This window comes from Strongylocentrotus purpuratus, unplaced genomic scaffold (genome assembly GCF_000002235.5).
Source record: "Strongylocentrotus purpuratus isolate Spur 01 unplaced genomic scaffold, Spur_5.0 spur5_scaffold_12, whole genome shotgun sequence".
In the NCBI taxonomy this organism is placed as follows: domain Eukaryota; kingdom Metazoa; phylum Echinodermata; class Echinoidea; order Camarodonta; family Strongylocentrotidae; genus Strongylocentrotus; species Strongylocentrotus purpuratus.
Genome location: NW_022145597.1, coordinates 1,576,840 through 1,596,170, shown reverse-complemented (window position 1 = coordinate 1,596,170; position 19,331 = coordinate 1,576,840). Strand labels below are relative to the sequence as shown.

The window sequence follows — 19,331 nt, the reverse complement described above, 5'->3', positions numbered from 1 at the left end:
CTATTTCTCCTCTAAATAACATTATATTTTTAGATATTCCAAAGAAAATACACGAATGTATTTAGGTGGACTATTCGGAATTAACGATAATCATGGCACCTTATATCAATCCCACGTGTTCTGTATTAACTCAATATATTTAGGTCGAAGGTGTCAAATATACAAAGTCAAGTATATCCCTTCGTAACACGCAAACCCCGGGCTTGTAACTTTAAACCTCTCAAAAACATTTTGACCGAATTCGGTGATCGCCTCCAAACGGTCTGTTTCTTCAGGACGGTACAATTCGTTAGACTTGAATTTATGATGTTGGATTGGCTCTTTTATGGCGTCTATTTATGACATTCATGTAATCTGAAGAAGTTGTAATAAATTATGATTTCTTGAGTGCCTTCATGTACCGCGTGAACATAGTGAAAGAGGAGTTAATAGTCATGATAATAATAACAAATTAGGTTTATTTTAACTGTAAGTTTTAACAGTTGCGTGTATCTATTACGTGCTCAGTGAATTTATTTGTATACGGCTAATTGAGGATATAAATCAAAGCGTCTAGTCTATCAGCATTTATCCTATTATTGCCATTTTATCATCTGAATCTATGAAAGGCAAAGTATGTCCAGGGAGGTGTTTTATAACCCTGGTATGTCGAAGGGGCTTCTTTATCAAGTTTTACGAAACATTCGAACGTTTATTTTTATGGACGATATCGCTCAATTTACAAATGCATCTTTGGAATGAAAGCAAATTGAGTTTGCATAAATGAAATGTCTCCTTTTTCGTATGTTGCGTTTCTGTTTTTCTCGAAACTCTTGAGCATGCAAATTTTGTTTCTAGTACATTGATAAAGAAGGGGCGGGTCCAAGGGAGGGGGGATCGGCGTCACTTTTTGTTGTTGTTGTGTGGGGATAAAGTACTTAATATCCGGTCATCGGGGAACAGTAAAGTATAGGTAGTAGGACTTTTTCTTTTTAACATGAGTTATTCGTACGTTTTTTTTCTCAAAAGGGAGAGGCAGAGCCTTGCCCCCTCCCCCTTTTGAACCGTCTATGTCAAGGGCATACATAACCAACCCGATACTCTGTTCATTGAATACACCTGTCTTTGCAGTGACAACCGTGTTATGTTTGCAGGAGGGAGGCAGCAAATACAGGTGTCTTGATCTCATGTAATAAGATCCCTCAGTGGGAGCCCGCTCAATGATTGCTTCTTATTGGTAGGATCAACAAAACACAACTCCCAAATCAACCCCTTCCCAACTCGAGGACTAACTAATAAAGTTTCTGTTATCAATTTTAAAATCATACACAGAAGTTCAGGTATTTTTGCACGCAAACGATATGTTTTTTCGCATGGCCTGTAATCACTATTGCAACCTTATTATACAAATAATACACAGCAGTGAGGGCATTAGTAAGAATTACCCACACAGGGTACCTTTGGAACAGTCTAACACGCCTGAGGCGCGGTAGCCGAGGGTGTTTGCACTGTTTTGAAGGAACCGAGTGTGGGTAATTTTACTAATGCCCGAACAAAATGTTGTGTATTATTTTTATTTATATGATTATGTTTTATTTGTTATATAAAATGATGTTTTTATAAATGATTTTACTAATGAATGGTCATTATACAAATTACGCATTAGGCAAAATAAATGCCTGGTCACGTGTACGCTTTCAACCAATCATTTGATTAGGATCCACGTCATCATCTTATAAATGGCTTTAACTCATCGTATAGAAAAGGGCACTGTCTCTTACGCCCTTGATTTAGATAGGAATATTGTCTATTGTGATATGGCACTATACTCAATGCTGTGGCAGACTAACTGTAAAATAATGCAAGTAACTCGGTGCTTTCACAAACATAGTAGAATTATGTAAGAAATAGATTGAATCAGATAGATGACAGCATTTTTAGAATTGATTACTCACTAAAATCAAACATATCATAATAGTATTTGCTTCAAGCTTAAGTCCTCTGTCTAGATATTAATCTTCTTTGTTTACAATGTGGTATAGAGCAGAGGTTCTTAAAACTGGTAATGTGGAGACCATGACCATAAACAGATATGTTTGACAAACCTGTATAATGATGATGAGATCACGTTTGATGCACGGACTCGGAAATAGGTAAATAAAACAACAAATACTCCTTGAAGAAAACAACAACCACAGCATCAACAACAGCAAAAACCGAAAACAAAACAACAACAACAATGAGCAAAAAAAAAAAAAAAAAAAAGATGTGAGAGCTCACTGTCTGATTGTTTGGATGAGCCAGTGGCGAGAATTCTGATCAATTTGATTAAGGCTTCGTCACAATCGCGATCTCGTCGGTCAAGCCTCTCCAGACTTTCGATTATTCAAGACTTTATCGATTTGGGCATTCTTCAGATTTTGCCCTGATTTTCTGTTTTTCGTTGAATTACGCTGAATCTATAAATAAATTAGACATCTACGTCAGTAAACAAGGCATAGATTTGATTTCCATATCATTCTCAGATTGATGATCTGTACTGCTTATGGATGATGTTGCTTGAGTAATGCCGACACACAATACGATTATAAACGCTCATCTTATCATCACCAATTTAGCAAATGAACAACACAGTACATTAAGTTACGAGCGCTAACGTGTTTACGACATACTCTACCTACATGGGTTGCGACTAGTTCTGTGAAAAACACGTATTATTAATTGCAAATTCATTGACTGATATAAGCTTTTTATATCCCTGTACTCTATTGGATGTGGACAATTTGTCATAGCATTTTGACACTCCGGAGTGCGACGAAAGTTACGACTTTTGTTTATGACCACACCACGACACTGACAACAACTGTAGGTCCATGCAAAAACTAACATGATTGCGATGACGATTATTAATTACGACTACGACAAAGTTTACGGATAATACATGATTAGTATGACATGTAGGGTCGGGAATTTGTATTATGTGTAACTTCATATCAATAATACGTTAAACTACTGCTTTTGCTTTTGGATTTGTTTGTATTGTTTCCTTAATTGAAGACACTCACCACATCAACTGTTGTCATCCTTACCTCACCAGGGTGACCGATATTATTTCTCCACAGTGTCTTATTCTTGAAAACACGTGCTGATTTTCAGCAGTATTTCTATATTTGACCGCGTCGGACCAGGGAGGTCTTAACTGAAACTACAAAGATACCTCTCCTGATAAATAGGCCTACACATGAAATATATACCTAAGTTTTCCCACAGGGAATCATAAAACGGAATTACCAAGCGTGACTTCCTTCGAAGAGGTCTTGGTAGTTTTGACTTTAATAAAGATCTTTTCATTCCCCCTGTGTAGAGGAATACGACTACGGGTATGAAATAATACAATATCACTTACTTCTCATCGCATCTCTTAGGTAACCTTAATCAACATCGCTCTCGCAACTGGTACAGAAGGTGATAGGTTTCTTCTACTTTTGTTTTGCTCTTCATCATTCTTGGTTCTATCCTCTGTTGAATCTCGGTATCTACGTGATTACGAGACACCCCTACAATTATTTTATTGCTTATTAATTCAGGCTACTTTAAGTTAGTAGTTTAGTAGTTTGTAATCGTTCGTATACAAAACCAAGAGAAGGGAATTTTAAAAAGAAATATTGCCGCGCGTAAAATGTGCACGTTCTCAGTTCTCACGAAAATGAGGCTGAATTATGAAAATGTATAACAAATTAATATTTTGTATTTTTTACAAATTTACCAATCAGTATCCAGTCAAATTTGTATTGAAAATTGTGTGATTTTCCATCAATATACATGTAGATGATTAACTGGGTGAATATTTTGCTTTAATGAATTAAGTCGTTCTCATTTAGGTAATTTTATACAAATTTATGAAAATTAATGAGATTTTGTTTTTATTTTTATAAGAGCAGATGTTATCAAAAGTATACATTTTTCTTTTTTTCAAAAAACTGGTTAAACTATGGCTGAAAGTAGTCATTAATTACAGTAACCATACATCTTGTTAATAAATCAATCGTTGCAGCAAATATCTTAAATAAACAGGTCTCAATCATACTATCATAGGCAAATTTATTCTAAGAGGGCACGATTATTTTGAATTGTCATAACAACTTCACTTTGTCATAAAAAAAAAGTTAATTAGTGATAAGTAGACAAATGACAAGCATTTGTCATTTTTTCCACATCAGTAGTTACTTTTTTCAAATGTTAAGTATGCAAATTTATGCACATTAATGCATTTACTGAAAACGAACTTTACAATAGACTAATATTGCTTATACGTAGGCCTTACTTTAAAATGGCACATGAACTTCACATTCAAATACTCCTCATAATGCAACTTTTGATTTACTAACTCTAAAGTTGCCAAATACTTCTCTGACATGGCAACAATGTAAACAATGTGAATTCTAAAGATCTACTCGGAAACTATAAATCAAAGAGGTGCTTGAATGACACACAAAATTGGGGATAAAAGGCTACGTATGCCGTACTTGCATGCACATGAAATTCACATTCACACACCTTTCATATGCAGCTAATGATTTACTAACTCTCAAGTTGCCGAATATTTCTCTGACATAGCAACAGTGTACACAATGTGAATTCCAAAGATCTACTGAGAAACTATAACCAATGAGGTGAGCGACGTAATTCCTCCTATATGGGATGATATAGAAAAAGAGGCTACGTTTTTTAATTTTTGTGGGCCGCATTTGCGCCACACCTAAAAGCCTTAGTGTATTTTGTGTGCTGAATTAAAACATGAATGTTGCCAAGCAACAAAATCGCTCTTTATCAAGTTTAATGGGGCTTCCTTATGCAAATTTATGCTAAATCTGCTGTTTATCAATACACAATCACCAGTATCCCATTGGGAAAAGTGGCATTGATATGCAAATCCATTATTTGGTTATTTAAATGAAAAAGCTAACATCAAATCAACTGAAAGGCGAAGGATTCTCCGATAACTTTTGATGCTGATCTAAATATCTTTCTTGCCACCCAGGACATTATATCTCAATGATAATGTGTAACTATGCAACTTTATGCAAAAATCCATTGTTAACACTTTAATGCATAAAGCACCACTGAGTATTTTATCAACCAAAATTAAATACTTAAACTTTTAAAGATTAATATCGGGGCCAAAATCTGAATTCAACACTACTAATGTATGCATGTGCACGTCAAATAATGCATTGATTGGGTATTGGTACGTAGACTATACTATTTTGGCAATACAACTGAAAATACATGTATATTATCACCTGAAACGTGACAATCTAGAGTGACTTTCTGCGCTGCTGAAGTTAAAAGGGTAGTTGAGTTTTGATGCAGAGGGCGCTACAGAATTTTGTGTGTGTGTGAGATAATTAAAAACTGAGTGTCAAATTTGAAAGAAAATACAATTTAAATGTCAACATCATCTTTGTATGATCAAAATCGGTTAAGAGACGGCTGAAATATCCATAAATATAACCATTTCTAATATTTGTGGTGCCCCACGAATATTCGGTAATTTTGAACCAGCTGTTGGAAAACGAGAGAGCGCCTTTTACGTTTTATTCCAGCCAATGCCACTAATGGCTTTTTGTCGGCTTTTTCGTGTTGGTTATAATACGCACAACCAGTACCACAAGTTAAAGAGAGTGTTGAAATGATGATCTCAGCCGAGAAAATCTCCTATATTGGGTTTGGATTACGCTCACGAAATGGCACTGTCAGACCAGGGGGGTGTTTCACTAAAGCCCTAAAATCGATCTAAAATCGATTTGATCGATTTTAAGGGCCTAAAATTGATTTCGATTTTAGCAGCAGTTTCACTAAATAAATAAAATCGATTTTGGCCTTAAAATCGATTTTAACTTAGAGTGTGATCCATATCAATTTTAAATCAATTTTATCCTTAGTCTTTGCATTATTGATATGCTATGTTCAGCATTCATTGGTTTTAAAGGCGTAAGTGTCGGCTAGCTTCATACATCTGAAAATGAAGAATCCTGTTAAAAATGAATGGCATTTTTTTTTGGGGGGGGGGGGGGGGAACAAATCTTTGTTCATAACCAATTTTTTTTTAAATCATCATAGTAAGGCATGATCAATACCAAATTTGGCACTCTGGTGGGGGGGGGGGGGGGAGCACAATGGCCCATTTTTTCTTCAAAAATACATGGGCGGCCCGTTTTCTACTTAACCCAATCTAGCCTGGGAGGGGGGGGGGGGGGGGCCTTATCCAGCCGGCGGCACGGGAGGACGCCCAATTTGTGAGACGATATTTAGCAGCGAAACAGCCGGCCGATAATTCGCTCATTGTGGGGGGGGGGTGAGCACTGTTTTTTGGGGGCCCCTCGAAAAATGTTAACAATCGCACACCCCCACCCCCTTGAACGCCAGGGGAGGGGGCCCATCTCCAAAAAGAAGGTAGAGTTAACGTTACACATTATTTTTCCCAGGGGAGGGGGCCCAGGCTCCCTACATCTGTCACTGCTTAGAAGTGCCCCCAGGCTATGCAGTTTCAAAATAACCCATGCTAGATAGGGTTAAAGTGCCCCTTTTACATCGGATTAACAACCCTTTTTGTTTATTAAAAGTGCACTTTTCCTTTATGTAGTTTGTCCCGTTTCTCTTTGTTTTTAATTTCCTCATGTTATTTCTAATAACTTCTTATGTTTTCTTCTTAGAAGTGCCCCTTTTCCATTTTGTTATGTGCCCCCTTTTCTATATTTGTTTAACCATATGTGCTTAAAATTATGTGTCCTTATTCCGTTCATTTTCTCTCTCTCTCTTTCATTAAAATAAAATGACACTCCCATCACAACGCTTAGCTTGCCGCACCTTTCAAAGTAATTTTGTTTCTTCATATAAAACACCCCCCCCCCCTTCCCACACAAAAATAAAAAAAAGAACAAAAATGAATAAATAAACACTAACTTATAACAAGATCATTACTGGGATATTTGAATACTCACCAGCAAACAAACACACCATTATTGAATAACATCATTGCCCTTTATCATCATGTAATAATTATCACCATGCGCTAGCGTACAATGTCATCTATTCACCCCCCCCCCCCCTTTTTATCTTCTTAAAAGACAAAAAATACATACAAAATAAAATTAACACAGATTTTAATGTCTAATCAATATGCTTATGCTTTAATGAATGAAATCTACGTTTTGTAAATGATGAGCATAGCAAATACATTCAAGGGATACAATAAGAACATTTTAAAAGACATAAATGAAAGTGCTACAATGAAAGTATCAGCCAGTTGTTAAAACTACTGCAGCTGATATCTGCCACTCTCTATTCGAGTTACTTTTAAGGAGATTAAAAGAGTAATACTTGTCACAAATATTTCTGTTACTCGTATGTTTGTTAATCTATGGATGATATACATTGTCATCTAGCTAGGTCACGCAGTCGGTGAGAATGTGATTTTCTTGATACAATAGTTTGTCTATATGAAATTAATCATCAATTCTTTTCTATCAGCTTTGAAATAGCTTAGGAATTAATTTGTAAATCTTATTTTACAAATAGTGTTGGTTGTAAAAGTGACCAGTCCATGATATCAAGATCTGTGTCTCATTGTGGTCTCTCTTGCTTAAAGCTGGAAAAGGGAGCTTCTATCTGTGGGCTGGCTGATGTTTCATAGGAAGCATAACGTTGCAGGTAATTCAGGCTCTGCAGTCTAGAATCAGAATTTAAAGTTATGGAAAAAAATGAATCAATTAGTAAATACTAGTGCAATTTTTCAACCCATCTTCAACTTTTGTATTCATGCTTATTTCAAATACTTTAATTGCTAAATAAATAAAGAAGAAGAATACAAAATATTCTTTAAAAAATTTGAGACAAAAGTAGTTTTAGTTATAGAAGATAAATGATTGTTTGCTTTGGAGAAGAAAAATCCTTTCATAACCATTTGTGTACTTTTTATACAACAGAATGGTTAAGATGGGTTTAAGACTTCTTACAAGGATTATGAAAAATGTACTGACTAATGTCTTTTCATTTTTAATGACTGCTGTAGAGGTATGACAACAATGGCAGGCACAGAACATGCTGATAAGACCAATCATGGTAATTGATACTGCTTACCTTTTCAATTTGAAGAGATGGACAATAAAAGTCCATATGTCATGAACTAGCAGTACATGAAGATGCCATAGCTCTTTATTTTGCAACCTGAGATTTAAAACAGAGATACATAATTGTGATGAAGAGAGCACATCTATTTTCCAGAAAAATATTTGTCATTGTATCTAATGTGTTCAACAGAACATCAGTACATTTTTATCAGTAATTACAATAGCAATTTACATGAATTTGGTCCCACACATTGTTACCAACCACATTGAAAGTTTTAGACATTTGCAAGATTGACTATGGAGTCTAATCTTGATCTCGGTTACCCTACTCTTGAACCAAACAATGTTGTACACAGAATCAATGAACATTCCCCTGTCGTGAGTAAAAGGGAAAGATATACCTCAGCTGGTAAATAACAAACAGCTTAGGTCTACATCATACATATATGCTCATAACAATTTGTTCAATCACATTTTTATACATTAATTGCTGCCCTATTATTTGTACAATATTTATCAGTCTGGCTGACGTAGTCATTTATCTTTGATTTAGACATGCCATGGTTGACTTCTCCTTACATGGATTTATCAGTTTGTGATTGTACGTAGAAAATGTAATGAAAAACAAGATTACACCCTCAACAACAAGTTATTAATTTATTTATATGTAGGGTCTAGGTCTAGAAGAACCACACACAAAAAAACTTACCTTTCACTTGTTTAAATATTGGTGTGCAATTTTTACTAGTAAAAAGATCACTTCACAGGGCCGCTTAGCACAGTAGGATCTAGTCTAGAGTCTATAGCTGTACACCTATACATTGAGTTTGAGTACATTCTGCATATCCAAACCCTTTCCTTATTGAGCCAGAGGCCGAGGTAGAAATTAGTAGTAGAATGAGAAGTCCAAGACTGTAGAGAGTAGAGACACGGCAGAAGAGAACTTTTGAGTCTTGAGGTCCACTCCATCTTTGAGTCTGCCTCTTAAAAGAAAAATTAAATTAAGAAAGAATAAAAAATCAATATAGGGAGCCTAAGGCTTAGATCTAGTGACCCTAATACTAATAGTCTACTGAGTAATAGATCTCGACCTAATTTTAATATTAATATGCCTGGACCTAGGCCTACTAGACTAGTCTACAATCCAACTTGTTACTGTAGTGCTAGGTAGAGTCTATAGTAGACTAGATCTAGACCCAACTGAGTAACTCCCAGTAGACCTCGGCTCTAGTCTAGACTAGATTCTAGGTCCACATCTAGGAGTAGGACTAGTCCAGCAGAAGAGAGCTGCAGACTGAAGTATGCTAGAGCCTTAGATCTAGACCTAGTAGTACGTTAGAGAGGCTAGGTCTACATCTTCCCTAGATCTAGTATCAAGTATCATTATCAAGTAGATCTAGATCTAGGCCGAGAACTTAGATCTAGACCTAGATCTAGACTAAATCTAGAGTCTAGAGGTCTACATCTAGACTAGATCTAAATGTAACTTGGGTCTAACAGCAACACTCTAGACCATCTACTCTCTAGAGTCCAGACTAATCTTCTTCTTCATAAAATATTAACATCAAAACAATGATCCCGTTGATTTTTGATTTTAGATAGACTAGATCTAGGTCTAGGCCTAGATCTAGGCCTAGATCTAGGCCTAGATCTAGGCCCTAGAATAGAGGCCCAGATCAACTAGTAGGCCTAGTATATTGTATATAACCCCAAGACTACTGCAAGAATAAACTAGATTAATGAGTGTGTACCTGCCCTAACCGTCGGTAGAAAATTCCTATTGAACCTGCATGAATTTATATGAATGGGACTGAAATGATTGAACCAGTGCAATTCGTCCACTTTTTAGCCCAGTTGGGGGTGATATCAATTGATATTAGATCTATCTAAAGTTTTGTTCAGTTATACACAAATGTAATTCTATAAAAATGACAGGAACACTTTTCTTCTTCCAAAATAAAAGATTTTTTATCAACAGAATTAATATTTTGAAAGAAAAACGGAATTTACTTACTTTTTCAAGGACTCTCTGGCAGTAGTTTAGCAAGCAATTTTGTGATCGATTTACCCCAAATTGACTAGCCTTGATTGCAGACACCTAAAAATCTATTTTAGCTTAAAATCGATTTGATGAAACAGCTCACACGTATCGGTTTTAAGCTAAAACTGATTCGGCCTTAAAATTGATTTTTAAAATCGAAATCGATTTTAGTTGATGAAACACCCCCCAGATCCATACCAGAGAGGAAGGCGGGGAAAATGTATATTGTATATTGTATATCCAACTGATGTAATACCACCCACTACACAAATTCCGACAATGTCAAATTTGTTTCCTTATACAATTTCAACGAATGGAGATTGATACACCAATGAAGACTCAAAGCGCTATCAAAACAGTTGAAAAAGTGAAACATTGTAGAGTACAAAAGTAGTGATAGTGGTAGCACAGGGCTATTTATATACAGAGTTTGGTCAACTTGGTTTCACTGGGTACAACATGGCGTATATTCCTTTGGTTGGTGGTTGCCCAACAAAGCAGTAGTCGCCATATTGTGTCCAACTCAAACCGGGTTGGCCAAACTCTGTGTATAGATGGCTCTGCGGTAGCAGCAACAACAGCGCCCTTGATATGAAGACAAAGGAAATACAAGAGAGTTAGAAAGACATGAATTTGTGAGATGAAATGCTCCCCGCATCCTTTCACCCCTTCCCTTATTGGTAAGCTCCTCACCTAGCAGACTGGCATCCGTACAGTTTACAAGCTCAACACGTGTTCTGTTATCGATGACGTCTCAGAGGAAGTCACGTGATATCTGAGGTGAAATCAAGATGATACTTGAGGAGCTCTTTGAGAATCTTCGGATGAAAAGTGAAGATGGGACAAAAGATGGCTTCATTTGACCTTATTTCAAGCATTCTAATATGCATTTTAGCAGACTTATGATCATTATTTAAGCTCTATAGCCTGTCCATTGATGTATTTAATTTTGTTGACATTAGAGAGCTGCAGTATGAGGCTACGCGCTTTTTTAGAGGAATCAGTTAATGATGTGTAAAAAAACACATCAACAAAATGAAATACAATCGCTAATTTTGACATACTTTGAAATTCCCATTTATGAAATCCCATTCGTGGAATTTCAATTCTTAAATTTATTTTTTTGTTAATTCCAAAGCGTTCATTTATTCTATGTCCCCATATGATTTAAAGCAGGTACATTCTCCGAAATATGTTGACTACAGGAACGGGCTGTTCCCTGTATTCATCTGAGAGTCCATTAGTTAGCTGGTGGGGAGGAAAGGAGTAACACCGGATACATTTCTATAAAAAAAAAACACTTTGTCTTCCGCACATAAAGAATGAGGTAAAGCTTCACGTTATAGGCAAATCCTAGATGACATTTTCCTGTAAATCCATGAGATCATCATGATCATGTCATAATCGACCGATGTCGTTTTGAGTTACCCCCACGAGTCGACATCATATCACCTTATCAATATAGAGACATACCATTACATTGCATTAAATAAGGATGTTAGAAAAAAGACATATGCTAACTGATACAATGAGTTGTCTTGTAAGGCGAAAATGTAAGATAATATTAAGCCAGCCCCAGCAAGAGTGACATCTCTTCTAACAAAATACATTTTAAGAGCAGGCCTTTCAAACATGTTGAAGTTCGATTTTACTGCATTTATTTTGATTATTCCGAACACAAAATTTCGTCGACAAAGAGTGTTTCTTTAAATTGATTACGATGTGATGAAAATGCATTCAATATGTTCAAGGTAGTTCTGATATGAGGTTATGTGACTAATATTTACAGTACTCATTATGGTAATTAGCAGTTTTGCGAACATAAATACTGTCGTGACTGATTCAGTCGATTGGTTAACTGCAACACAAGTTGCCTGTTGTCAATCGAATTTAATTAAGGTTCCACCAGAGATTCTGCATCATCTTGGATCATTTTAAGGCTTCCTTTTCAGAGATTTCTCATATGAATTCCGTTTCTTTTCGAAAGATATATAATATGATCTGGCTTCTGCTTATCGCATATCTTCTTTTCACATTTCCTCACGTTTTTTCTTCTTTTTGAAGTCTTGTTTTATTAATTCTTTCATCACAATCTCAAACTTTTACAGCATACATGTACATCATTAACACAGGTTCATAACCATGCATGTTTTTTTTATTTATTTTTTTATTCAAGAGTTAATGTTTCTCACAATGCCTTTTCATGTAACATAGAAGATATACCAGTCACTCAATTTGACATCGTGTAGATGGATATATTTAACATGAGGGGTGTGTTTATTATCATACAAACCGAAGATCTCTTTTTAGAAACTGTAAATGTTTAGTTGAATGTCAATGATCCGAAGAACGCTGTGTTTACATCATGTGCCTTCTCCAGTCTTAACTGCCATGTCTCAAAGCGATGGCGTGTTTATCTATTTGTTTGGGATGGGATAAGTGTCTGAGGATGGGGTGCAGATAAGTGTCAGAGGATGGGGTGCAGATAAGTGTCCGGGGATGGGGTGCAGGTAAGAGGTTTCTCTCGTTCCGACTCAGAGTAGCTTAATTTTGAATTTAAAATGTTGTGATTTATTTGTTATTTTTTAACGAAAGTAGCAACAGGTAGTGATCTTTACAAATTTCATTAGGCCTTTATTAAACGCTCCATTACATAATTATTGTATAATTCCGAAGATTCTGATCGAGGGGGGGGGGGGGTAGGGGTAGGGGATAAATGCAGCGGGTGGGAGATGGAGAGTGAGAGAGAGGAAAAGAGAGAGAGAGAGAGAGTGAGAGAGAGAGTGAGAGGGAAAGAAAGAGGAAGGGATAGAGCCTGAGAAGGAGAGAGAGGGAGAGAGAGAGAGAGAGGGAGAGAGAGAGAGAGGGGGGGGGGGGGGGAGAGGGGGGAGGAGAGTGAGAGATCAGTAACGAAGTCTTGGTACACTCGAAAGAGATCATGTGAACATTTTCGAATTCATATGGAAGGAAGGAGGGAGATAGATGGACCAAAGTCACTCAAGCTAGGTTTTTCTTCTGGAAAATGACAGCATACAATCGATTGAAATATATAGTTTGAGAATTTATTGATTCCTTGTGTTTTCATGACACGTTGATTTGAAGAAAAAAAGGGATTTGGTATCCAGGCATAAACATGCATATCATGATGGAAACCACTGTATTTCTATCCCTTAGAGACTTACGTCTACTACCCCAGCATGGGGGATTTTTCTTTAAAAATTGGATTTAAAATCTCACCCTTAATGTGTAAAACAATCAAGACAATTTATGAGACCTTGTTGTATCATATGACGTATTCAAGCACTCTGTGAAGAATCTTTAACATGACACCGCCGCAAATAGTGTTTCGCGTGCCTTCTACCTCGGTCAAACCGTCAAACCGACTCCAAACTAACCGATATCCGTCTACATTTTTGCTATTGAGGCCATTTGAGGGTAATTGTTTGGTCTATCGTCGGTCTTGTATCGGTTTTGTCGGTATGAATTGAGGAGGAAGGATTTGTTTACGACTAAGTTCAAATAGCATCACGATCGCACTCTGGGCGAAGTAATTCCAGGTTGCCCTGTAAATGATATATAAAGTGTTTATTACTAAGACAATTGGAAATCAAAAGCACAGTGGGAAGGGGGGGGGGGAGGAGGGGGTGGGGGTGGGCATGGTTGTCGAATCATTAAGTTGGTGGATGAATAGCCGAGTACTAACACATGTATTTCAAAGAGATAAGTAGAACTGCTGAAGTAATTTCTTTACCAAATAATAGACAAAATAAAGTAACTACATCCATAATAATTGTATACGAAAATAAAAGTAACAAAAGCATAATGGTAAGAGTTGCATTTGTACAAGATGTATAAGGTCAAACTATATATATTTCAGATTTTACATTTTTTTTTATTGTTCTGAAAATACTTGTTTCTGAATTAATTTGATCCACTCAAATGGGTAACATTGCGCCTTTTCATTAATACAGTCGCCATGAACACCCTGCAGAACCAACCGGAAGCTAGAATTTAACTGTTTAATATGTTTACTTCATAGTCACACGTTGTGAAAGTCACCATAAATTCTAGCGAGCTCTTTAAATGAATCTGTAGCACTATTCCTAACAAATGTAGACATATAAATAGAGATTGAATCAGAAAAGGGACCTTCCAAACATTGTATCTAAACCTGTCGTGCTGGAAAGGTTACACCTGCACTGTGTGAAGTTAAGAGTAAATCATCAACTATAAAATGTATACTTTAAAACGTGTTGGTTAACTTCCTAGCTCAGTCAGAACTAACTTCAGAGGAGGCAAGAATAGTCATTGTGAGGGAAAACGGAAGCGTTGAGGAGAGGAAATAAATCGGCATTACACACCATGAACTAAAAATATTGTCTAATTACATATGAATAGAAGTTTGCTGGATATATAATTCAAATAAAATGAATTAAATTGAATTTAATTGAATAATCAGTTTACACATGGAGGCATGATTCACATGGTCAGAGGGTTGTCGTGCATGGAGGTTCGGAGGTCGTATAGTGGGCCATTCATTTGACTCACTCGAATCAAGAGTTGAGGGTTCGAATCCCAGCCTGGCACTCGGGTATGCCATACGTCTTTGGATATACATTAATCCCCACGTGACACTCTCCACCCAAGTTGGTACCTGGCAATGCTGGGGTAATAATATGGGATTATGAATTAGAGGGGGAGAGGGCAGAAAGAGGAGTGGAGAAAGAAGAGAGAAATACAGAAAAGATATATATATATAGAGAGAGAGAGAGAGAGAGAGAGAGAGAGAGAGAGAGAGAGAGAGAGAAGAGAGAATGAATAGAGGGTGAGAAAGAGAGAGAGAGAGAGAGAGAGAGAGAGAGCAGAAGATAACTAGAGAAAACAGAGGGAGAGAGAGAGAGGGAAAGAGAGAGAAAGAGAGTAAGAGACATAGCTTGTGAAACAGTGAACCATTTGACTGATATTCGAGAATGATGATGAGGACTGACCGCGATATGATTTCTAATCGATATGTGTCGGCGCCCATTGAATAGTGTTGCCATTAATCATCTAGGCTGAGCAACTGAGCAGATGCACAATATGACACACAACGTGATGGATCTACAGAATGCAGATTCATCATAGATTACCGCTCAAACGAACGATGGAAGGATGGACAAATAATAAGAATAAAAATAAACAAAACAACAAAAACTCATGCGATGACAAAAACGGAAAACAGGTCATGTACAAAAGCAAAACCTAAAAAACTAAAATTCAAACAAACTGGAAACAATTCCCCACTCCTACTTTTAAAATGCAGGGGAAAAAAATGTAAATGAGCATAACGATTTTTGTATTCTCATTTTTTTCATGTTTTCTTTTAAGATTTTGTTGACATGCTTATCAAACTGTGTCGGCAATTATGAGATATATATATATTTTTTTTTTGGGGGGGGGGGGGGGGTGGGAGGGGATGGGCATACCGAATATCGCTATGTATGTACGACAAATTTTATTTAACGTTACATGGAAATGACTTGTGTGAAAGTGACTTCTTGTACAAGTCAATAACATGTTTGTATGACCATTTATTTATTTCGATCGCTTACGTACACGCCTCAGCTGTTGCTAGGTACCATCTCTATATTCCACAGGACAGTGTTGTCCGATGAAGCTACTGTTGTTTTTGTTAGTTTTGCTTGTTTTTAATGATATGTACGCACTGTCTATTTCAGTATTGTAGTAGTAGTAGTACTTTGTCATTTGTATGATGTAACACAATCATGCACAGTCCAAGAGGGCTTGGAATATGCAATTGAGTTAACTTTCTCTTTATAAGTGAATATGATTACTTAATTCTCTTCTCAGTTTTTCCTCAATTTATTATATTTTCTTTGCTATAGCCGTTCTGTTATACAAAATGTAATTTTCATAATAATATCAAAATTGTTCTCTCAGTAACTTGTGTTAACTTTATAATATGGGCGGTCCCAAACAAAAGCTATGCTTTTTCGGGTTTTCGCCTCTTTCTGTTATCTGAATTATTTACTGTATACAATGTTGAAATAATTGTTACGCATATGATTGATATATACATTGTGTTTTACATTGTACCGTTGAGAGGGAAAACATTGTTAATAAATTCAATTCAATTTAATTCAACTCCGTGTCCATACGATGTGGTCATGATAGGGTTGTTTAGCGATTTAAGATTCGCTAAAAAGCGATCTCGGGTAGGTTTGGAACGGTTTCATTAAATATCTTGACTAGTTTACAGCAGTGATTAAAAAGCAAAACGCACGTAGAACAATGTAAAAGAAAGGCGATTCCCCCATTGGACAAAAACTTAAGCAAAGCATATAAGACGATATGGTTTTGTTCATTAAGATTTAGACGAATTCGTCAAAAATGTATCTATCTCTTACCGGTCACTAACCGCTAATCTAAATTAAGCTCGACTTTTTTTTTGGGGGGGGGGGGTGTGTGCTTACGTTAATTATGGTCTGTATTTGCAACAATTCAGATGAGAATTTCAGGGACACGTAAATGAGACACCTCAAGCGAAATGAAATATACAACATTTTATGTACGGAGCGAGAAGGGCGTTAACTCATTTACTTCAACTAACATTTAACGTCCTTCTGGTTCTGAAGAGGCGAATTGAAAAATTGGATAGCCGTTTATTTGAGAAAGGCAACTGAGTTAAATATTTTAATAACTGTTTTAAGTGTAGTGAGTTATTTTCTTTCTTTAGACTACATATCAATCGTAACTTACAAGCGAACACATTTGGTTATGAAAGTTGATGCCACTGTCATTCAGATGTGGATACCGTTAATTTAAAATTATTTATATCCAGGTTGTCATGGAATGTGTTTTGTTGTTTCTATTCACAGAAAACTTCGCCGTGACGCAGAATGCAAAGGAAAGTTAATCAAGCTCATCTCGACCAAAGATTCGACCAACCGCATTAGAGTGCCTTCATTATACCAACACGACATCCCAGGTCATCGGCATAGCAACATCGACAACCAACAACCAACAATCCCCTGGAAATAACTGCATTCTACGACTTCGTCCAATTTATAAACGACATCGTTACTCAGTCTCTGGCACGCACCGGACGATGCGCTATTAGTTCAGAATGTGCTGCGGAATTGAATGAGTTCTGATTTCGACCACGACGTGTGCTCAGCGCCAATTCATTTAATAAACTCGCATAAATAATAAAGCCAAAGCAAGCACCCGTTTAAAGACATTGTTGTTTGCTCTAAAATTACATTGCCCAAGATAGGGTGACATTGGATGAGAAAGAAGAAACCATAAAAGTAGATGAATCGAGAATTTAATTTTCGAGAGCGGTGATTGTTGTATGTGTGCCGTAGCAGACGACTACCCAGCAGTGCCTCATGCCCTTATTCTACCGTGTTTCTCCCGCCGCAGTGTCGCCGTCTGGACTGATTGTATTCTAGGGATTCATGATTTGACGAAGAGGAGCAAAGCAAAGCCGACATGGTAAGTCAAACAAAATTGAATCTTGAATTGTTAAGCCCCTAAAGCATTTAGGTCCGTGCTATTCATATTTAGGAAAAAATGAAAAGAAACTCACGATTAAAACCTGACGCAAAGTTTGGGGCTCGCTTTTGAAGAACAAAAAAATACTTTTAAAGGAAGAAGATGAGGAGAAAAGAGCATCATGATTTAAAGTAACACAGGGTATTTGTCTCCTTTTTCTCTTTTTTACTATCTTCCTCTGACTATTACCATATTTGTGCATCTAATTACTAGTGTACAAATTCACCGTCGTCTTTATCGTATTTAAGATGGGAAATCACATGCGATATATATCCTTTAATTGTATGTCTAGCCATCAAAGTAGCCATTTAAAAGAAAGGATACAATGACAGCCTTGAATGTACAAATTCATGCAAGTTTAACATGATTTTAAATTCGCTTATATATCTATACGTCTCGAGGTTATTATTGACTTGCATTTTCTAAAGAAATACTCAATAGTAAATCAAAAACAATTTTGTGGGAAGTTTAAAATTCAAGAATTTCATGTTCTCCCAGGCAATGATTTCTTTACTAAAAAATGGATGGAGTATTTGATCGCCATTTTTTCCACTGAAGGGCTGTCATTCAGTGCTCTTTTAAATTCAACATTAATAATAAGATAATAGAGTATTTCAGCAATGAAAGAACGAATACAATACTAATTACATCACATTAATAATAATACAAACATAAGTCTTTAATAAAAGGAAGCAAAACAAAGGAAGGGTAGAAGAAGAAGGATAAGAAGAATAACAATATTAATAATAAGTAGAAGAAGAAGAAGAAGAGGAAGAAGAGGAAGAAGAACAAGAAGAAAAAGAAGAATAAGTCGACGAAGACGAATAACAAAAAGCCTGGAAGAGACCATTCTTAAATTAATCATATGATTGTAAGTGGATTCGACGCCTTACAAATCTCATATAGGCTATTATCATTATCACTATTACTGTAGTTTAACAAATGTTAATGTACCTAAATGGAGCCACCCCATAAAAGCAAACTTCGAGTACCATAGTACATGTTGTATGTCATCTTCAGATTCATTAGATAATACAGACGGAGCGAGTACGAGGTGATTTGCTTTGGGTAGGTGCTCGCATTGTATAACCATGACAACAACATCTATCATGTTACAGGCTCATTTGTTTGATTTAGTGATATAGCAGGTAGTTATAGCTCATAACCTCATTACTCCATTTCTAAATAACCTAACAAACCTGAATGTTGTGAGAGTGAAATCGTCATTACAGCCTTCATGACCCATTAGTCGCATTCTTGATTAACGGACAAAGAGACACAGTATGACTCACAGTGGTATCAAAAGGTGAATAATGATTAAATAGAAGAGAAAACGAGTAGAAAGTGATAGAGCAACGGATCATGTACATCTTCATGATGGCTATGTAAATACAGGTATTTCAATTTGGCACAGGGACAAGCAGGCTATAGAGTTCAGCAATACCAGTCAGGGGTAAACATTCACTATTTTTAGGAGCGCTTTTCTTTTATCTTGATCATTTGTGTATTAAGAGGATGATTATTTAATCACATCATGTTATCCCAATATAGATAGGGAAGGTAACAGGATACCTTGCTCATTCCTATAAACCCCGTCAATCAATACTGAACAAGTCTCTAAA

The 19,331-nt window shown here is 36.3% G+C and overlaps 1 protein-coding gene and 1 long non-coding RNA gene across 3 annotated transcripts in view; one reads left to right on the top strand and one right to left on the bottom strand.

The window, feature by feature from the left end:
• Nucleotides 1-19,331, top strand: part of LOC100890426 (guanylate cyclase soluble subunit beta-2) — a 70,722-nt gene that overhangs the window by 6,241 nt on the left and 45,150 nt on the right. For both annotated transcript variants that reach the window (XM_030981563.1, XM_030981564.1), the window contains exon 2: nt 17,031-17,649. In XM_030981563.1, the coding sequence (XP_030837423.1) occupies nt 17,647-17,649 (3 nt within the window). In that variant the 5' untranslated portion in view covers nt 17,031-17,646. The remainder of the gene's footprint in view (nt 1-17,030; nt 17,650-19,331) is intronic.
• LOC115922545 lies at nt 7,144-9,108 on the bottom strand. Its single transcript, XR_004063474.1, has 3 exons — nt 8,821-9,108; nt 8,122-8,208; nt 7,144-7,711 (listed from the first exon to the last, which is right to left on the bottom strand). It is a non-coding gene; the product is annotated as an uncharacterized LOC115922545 (long non-coding RNA).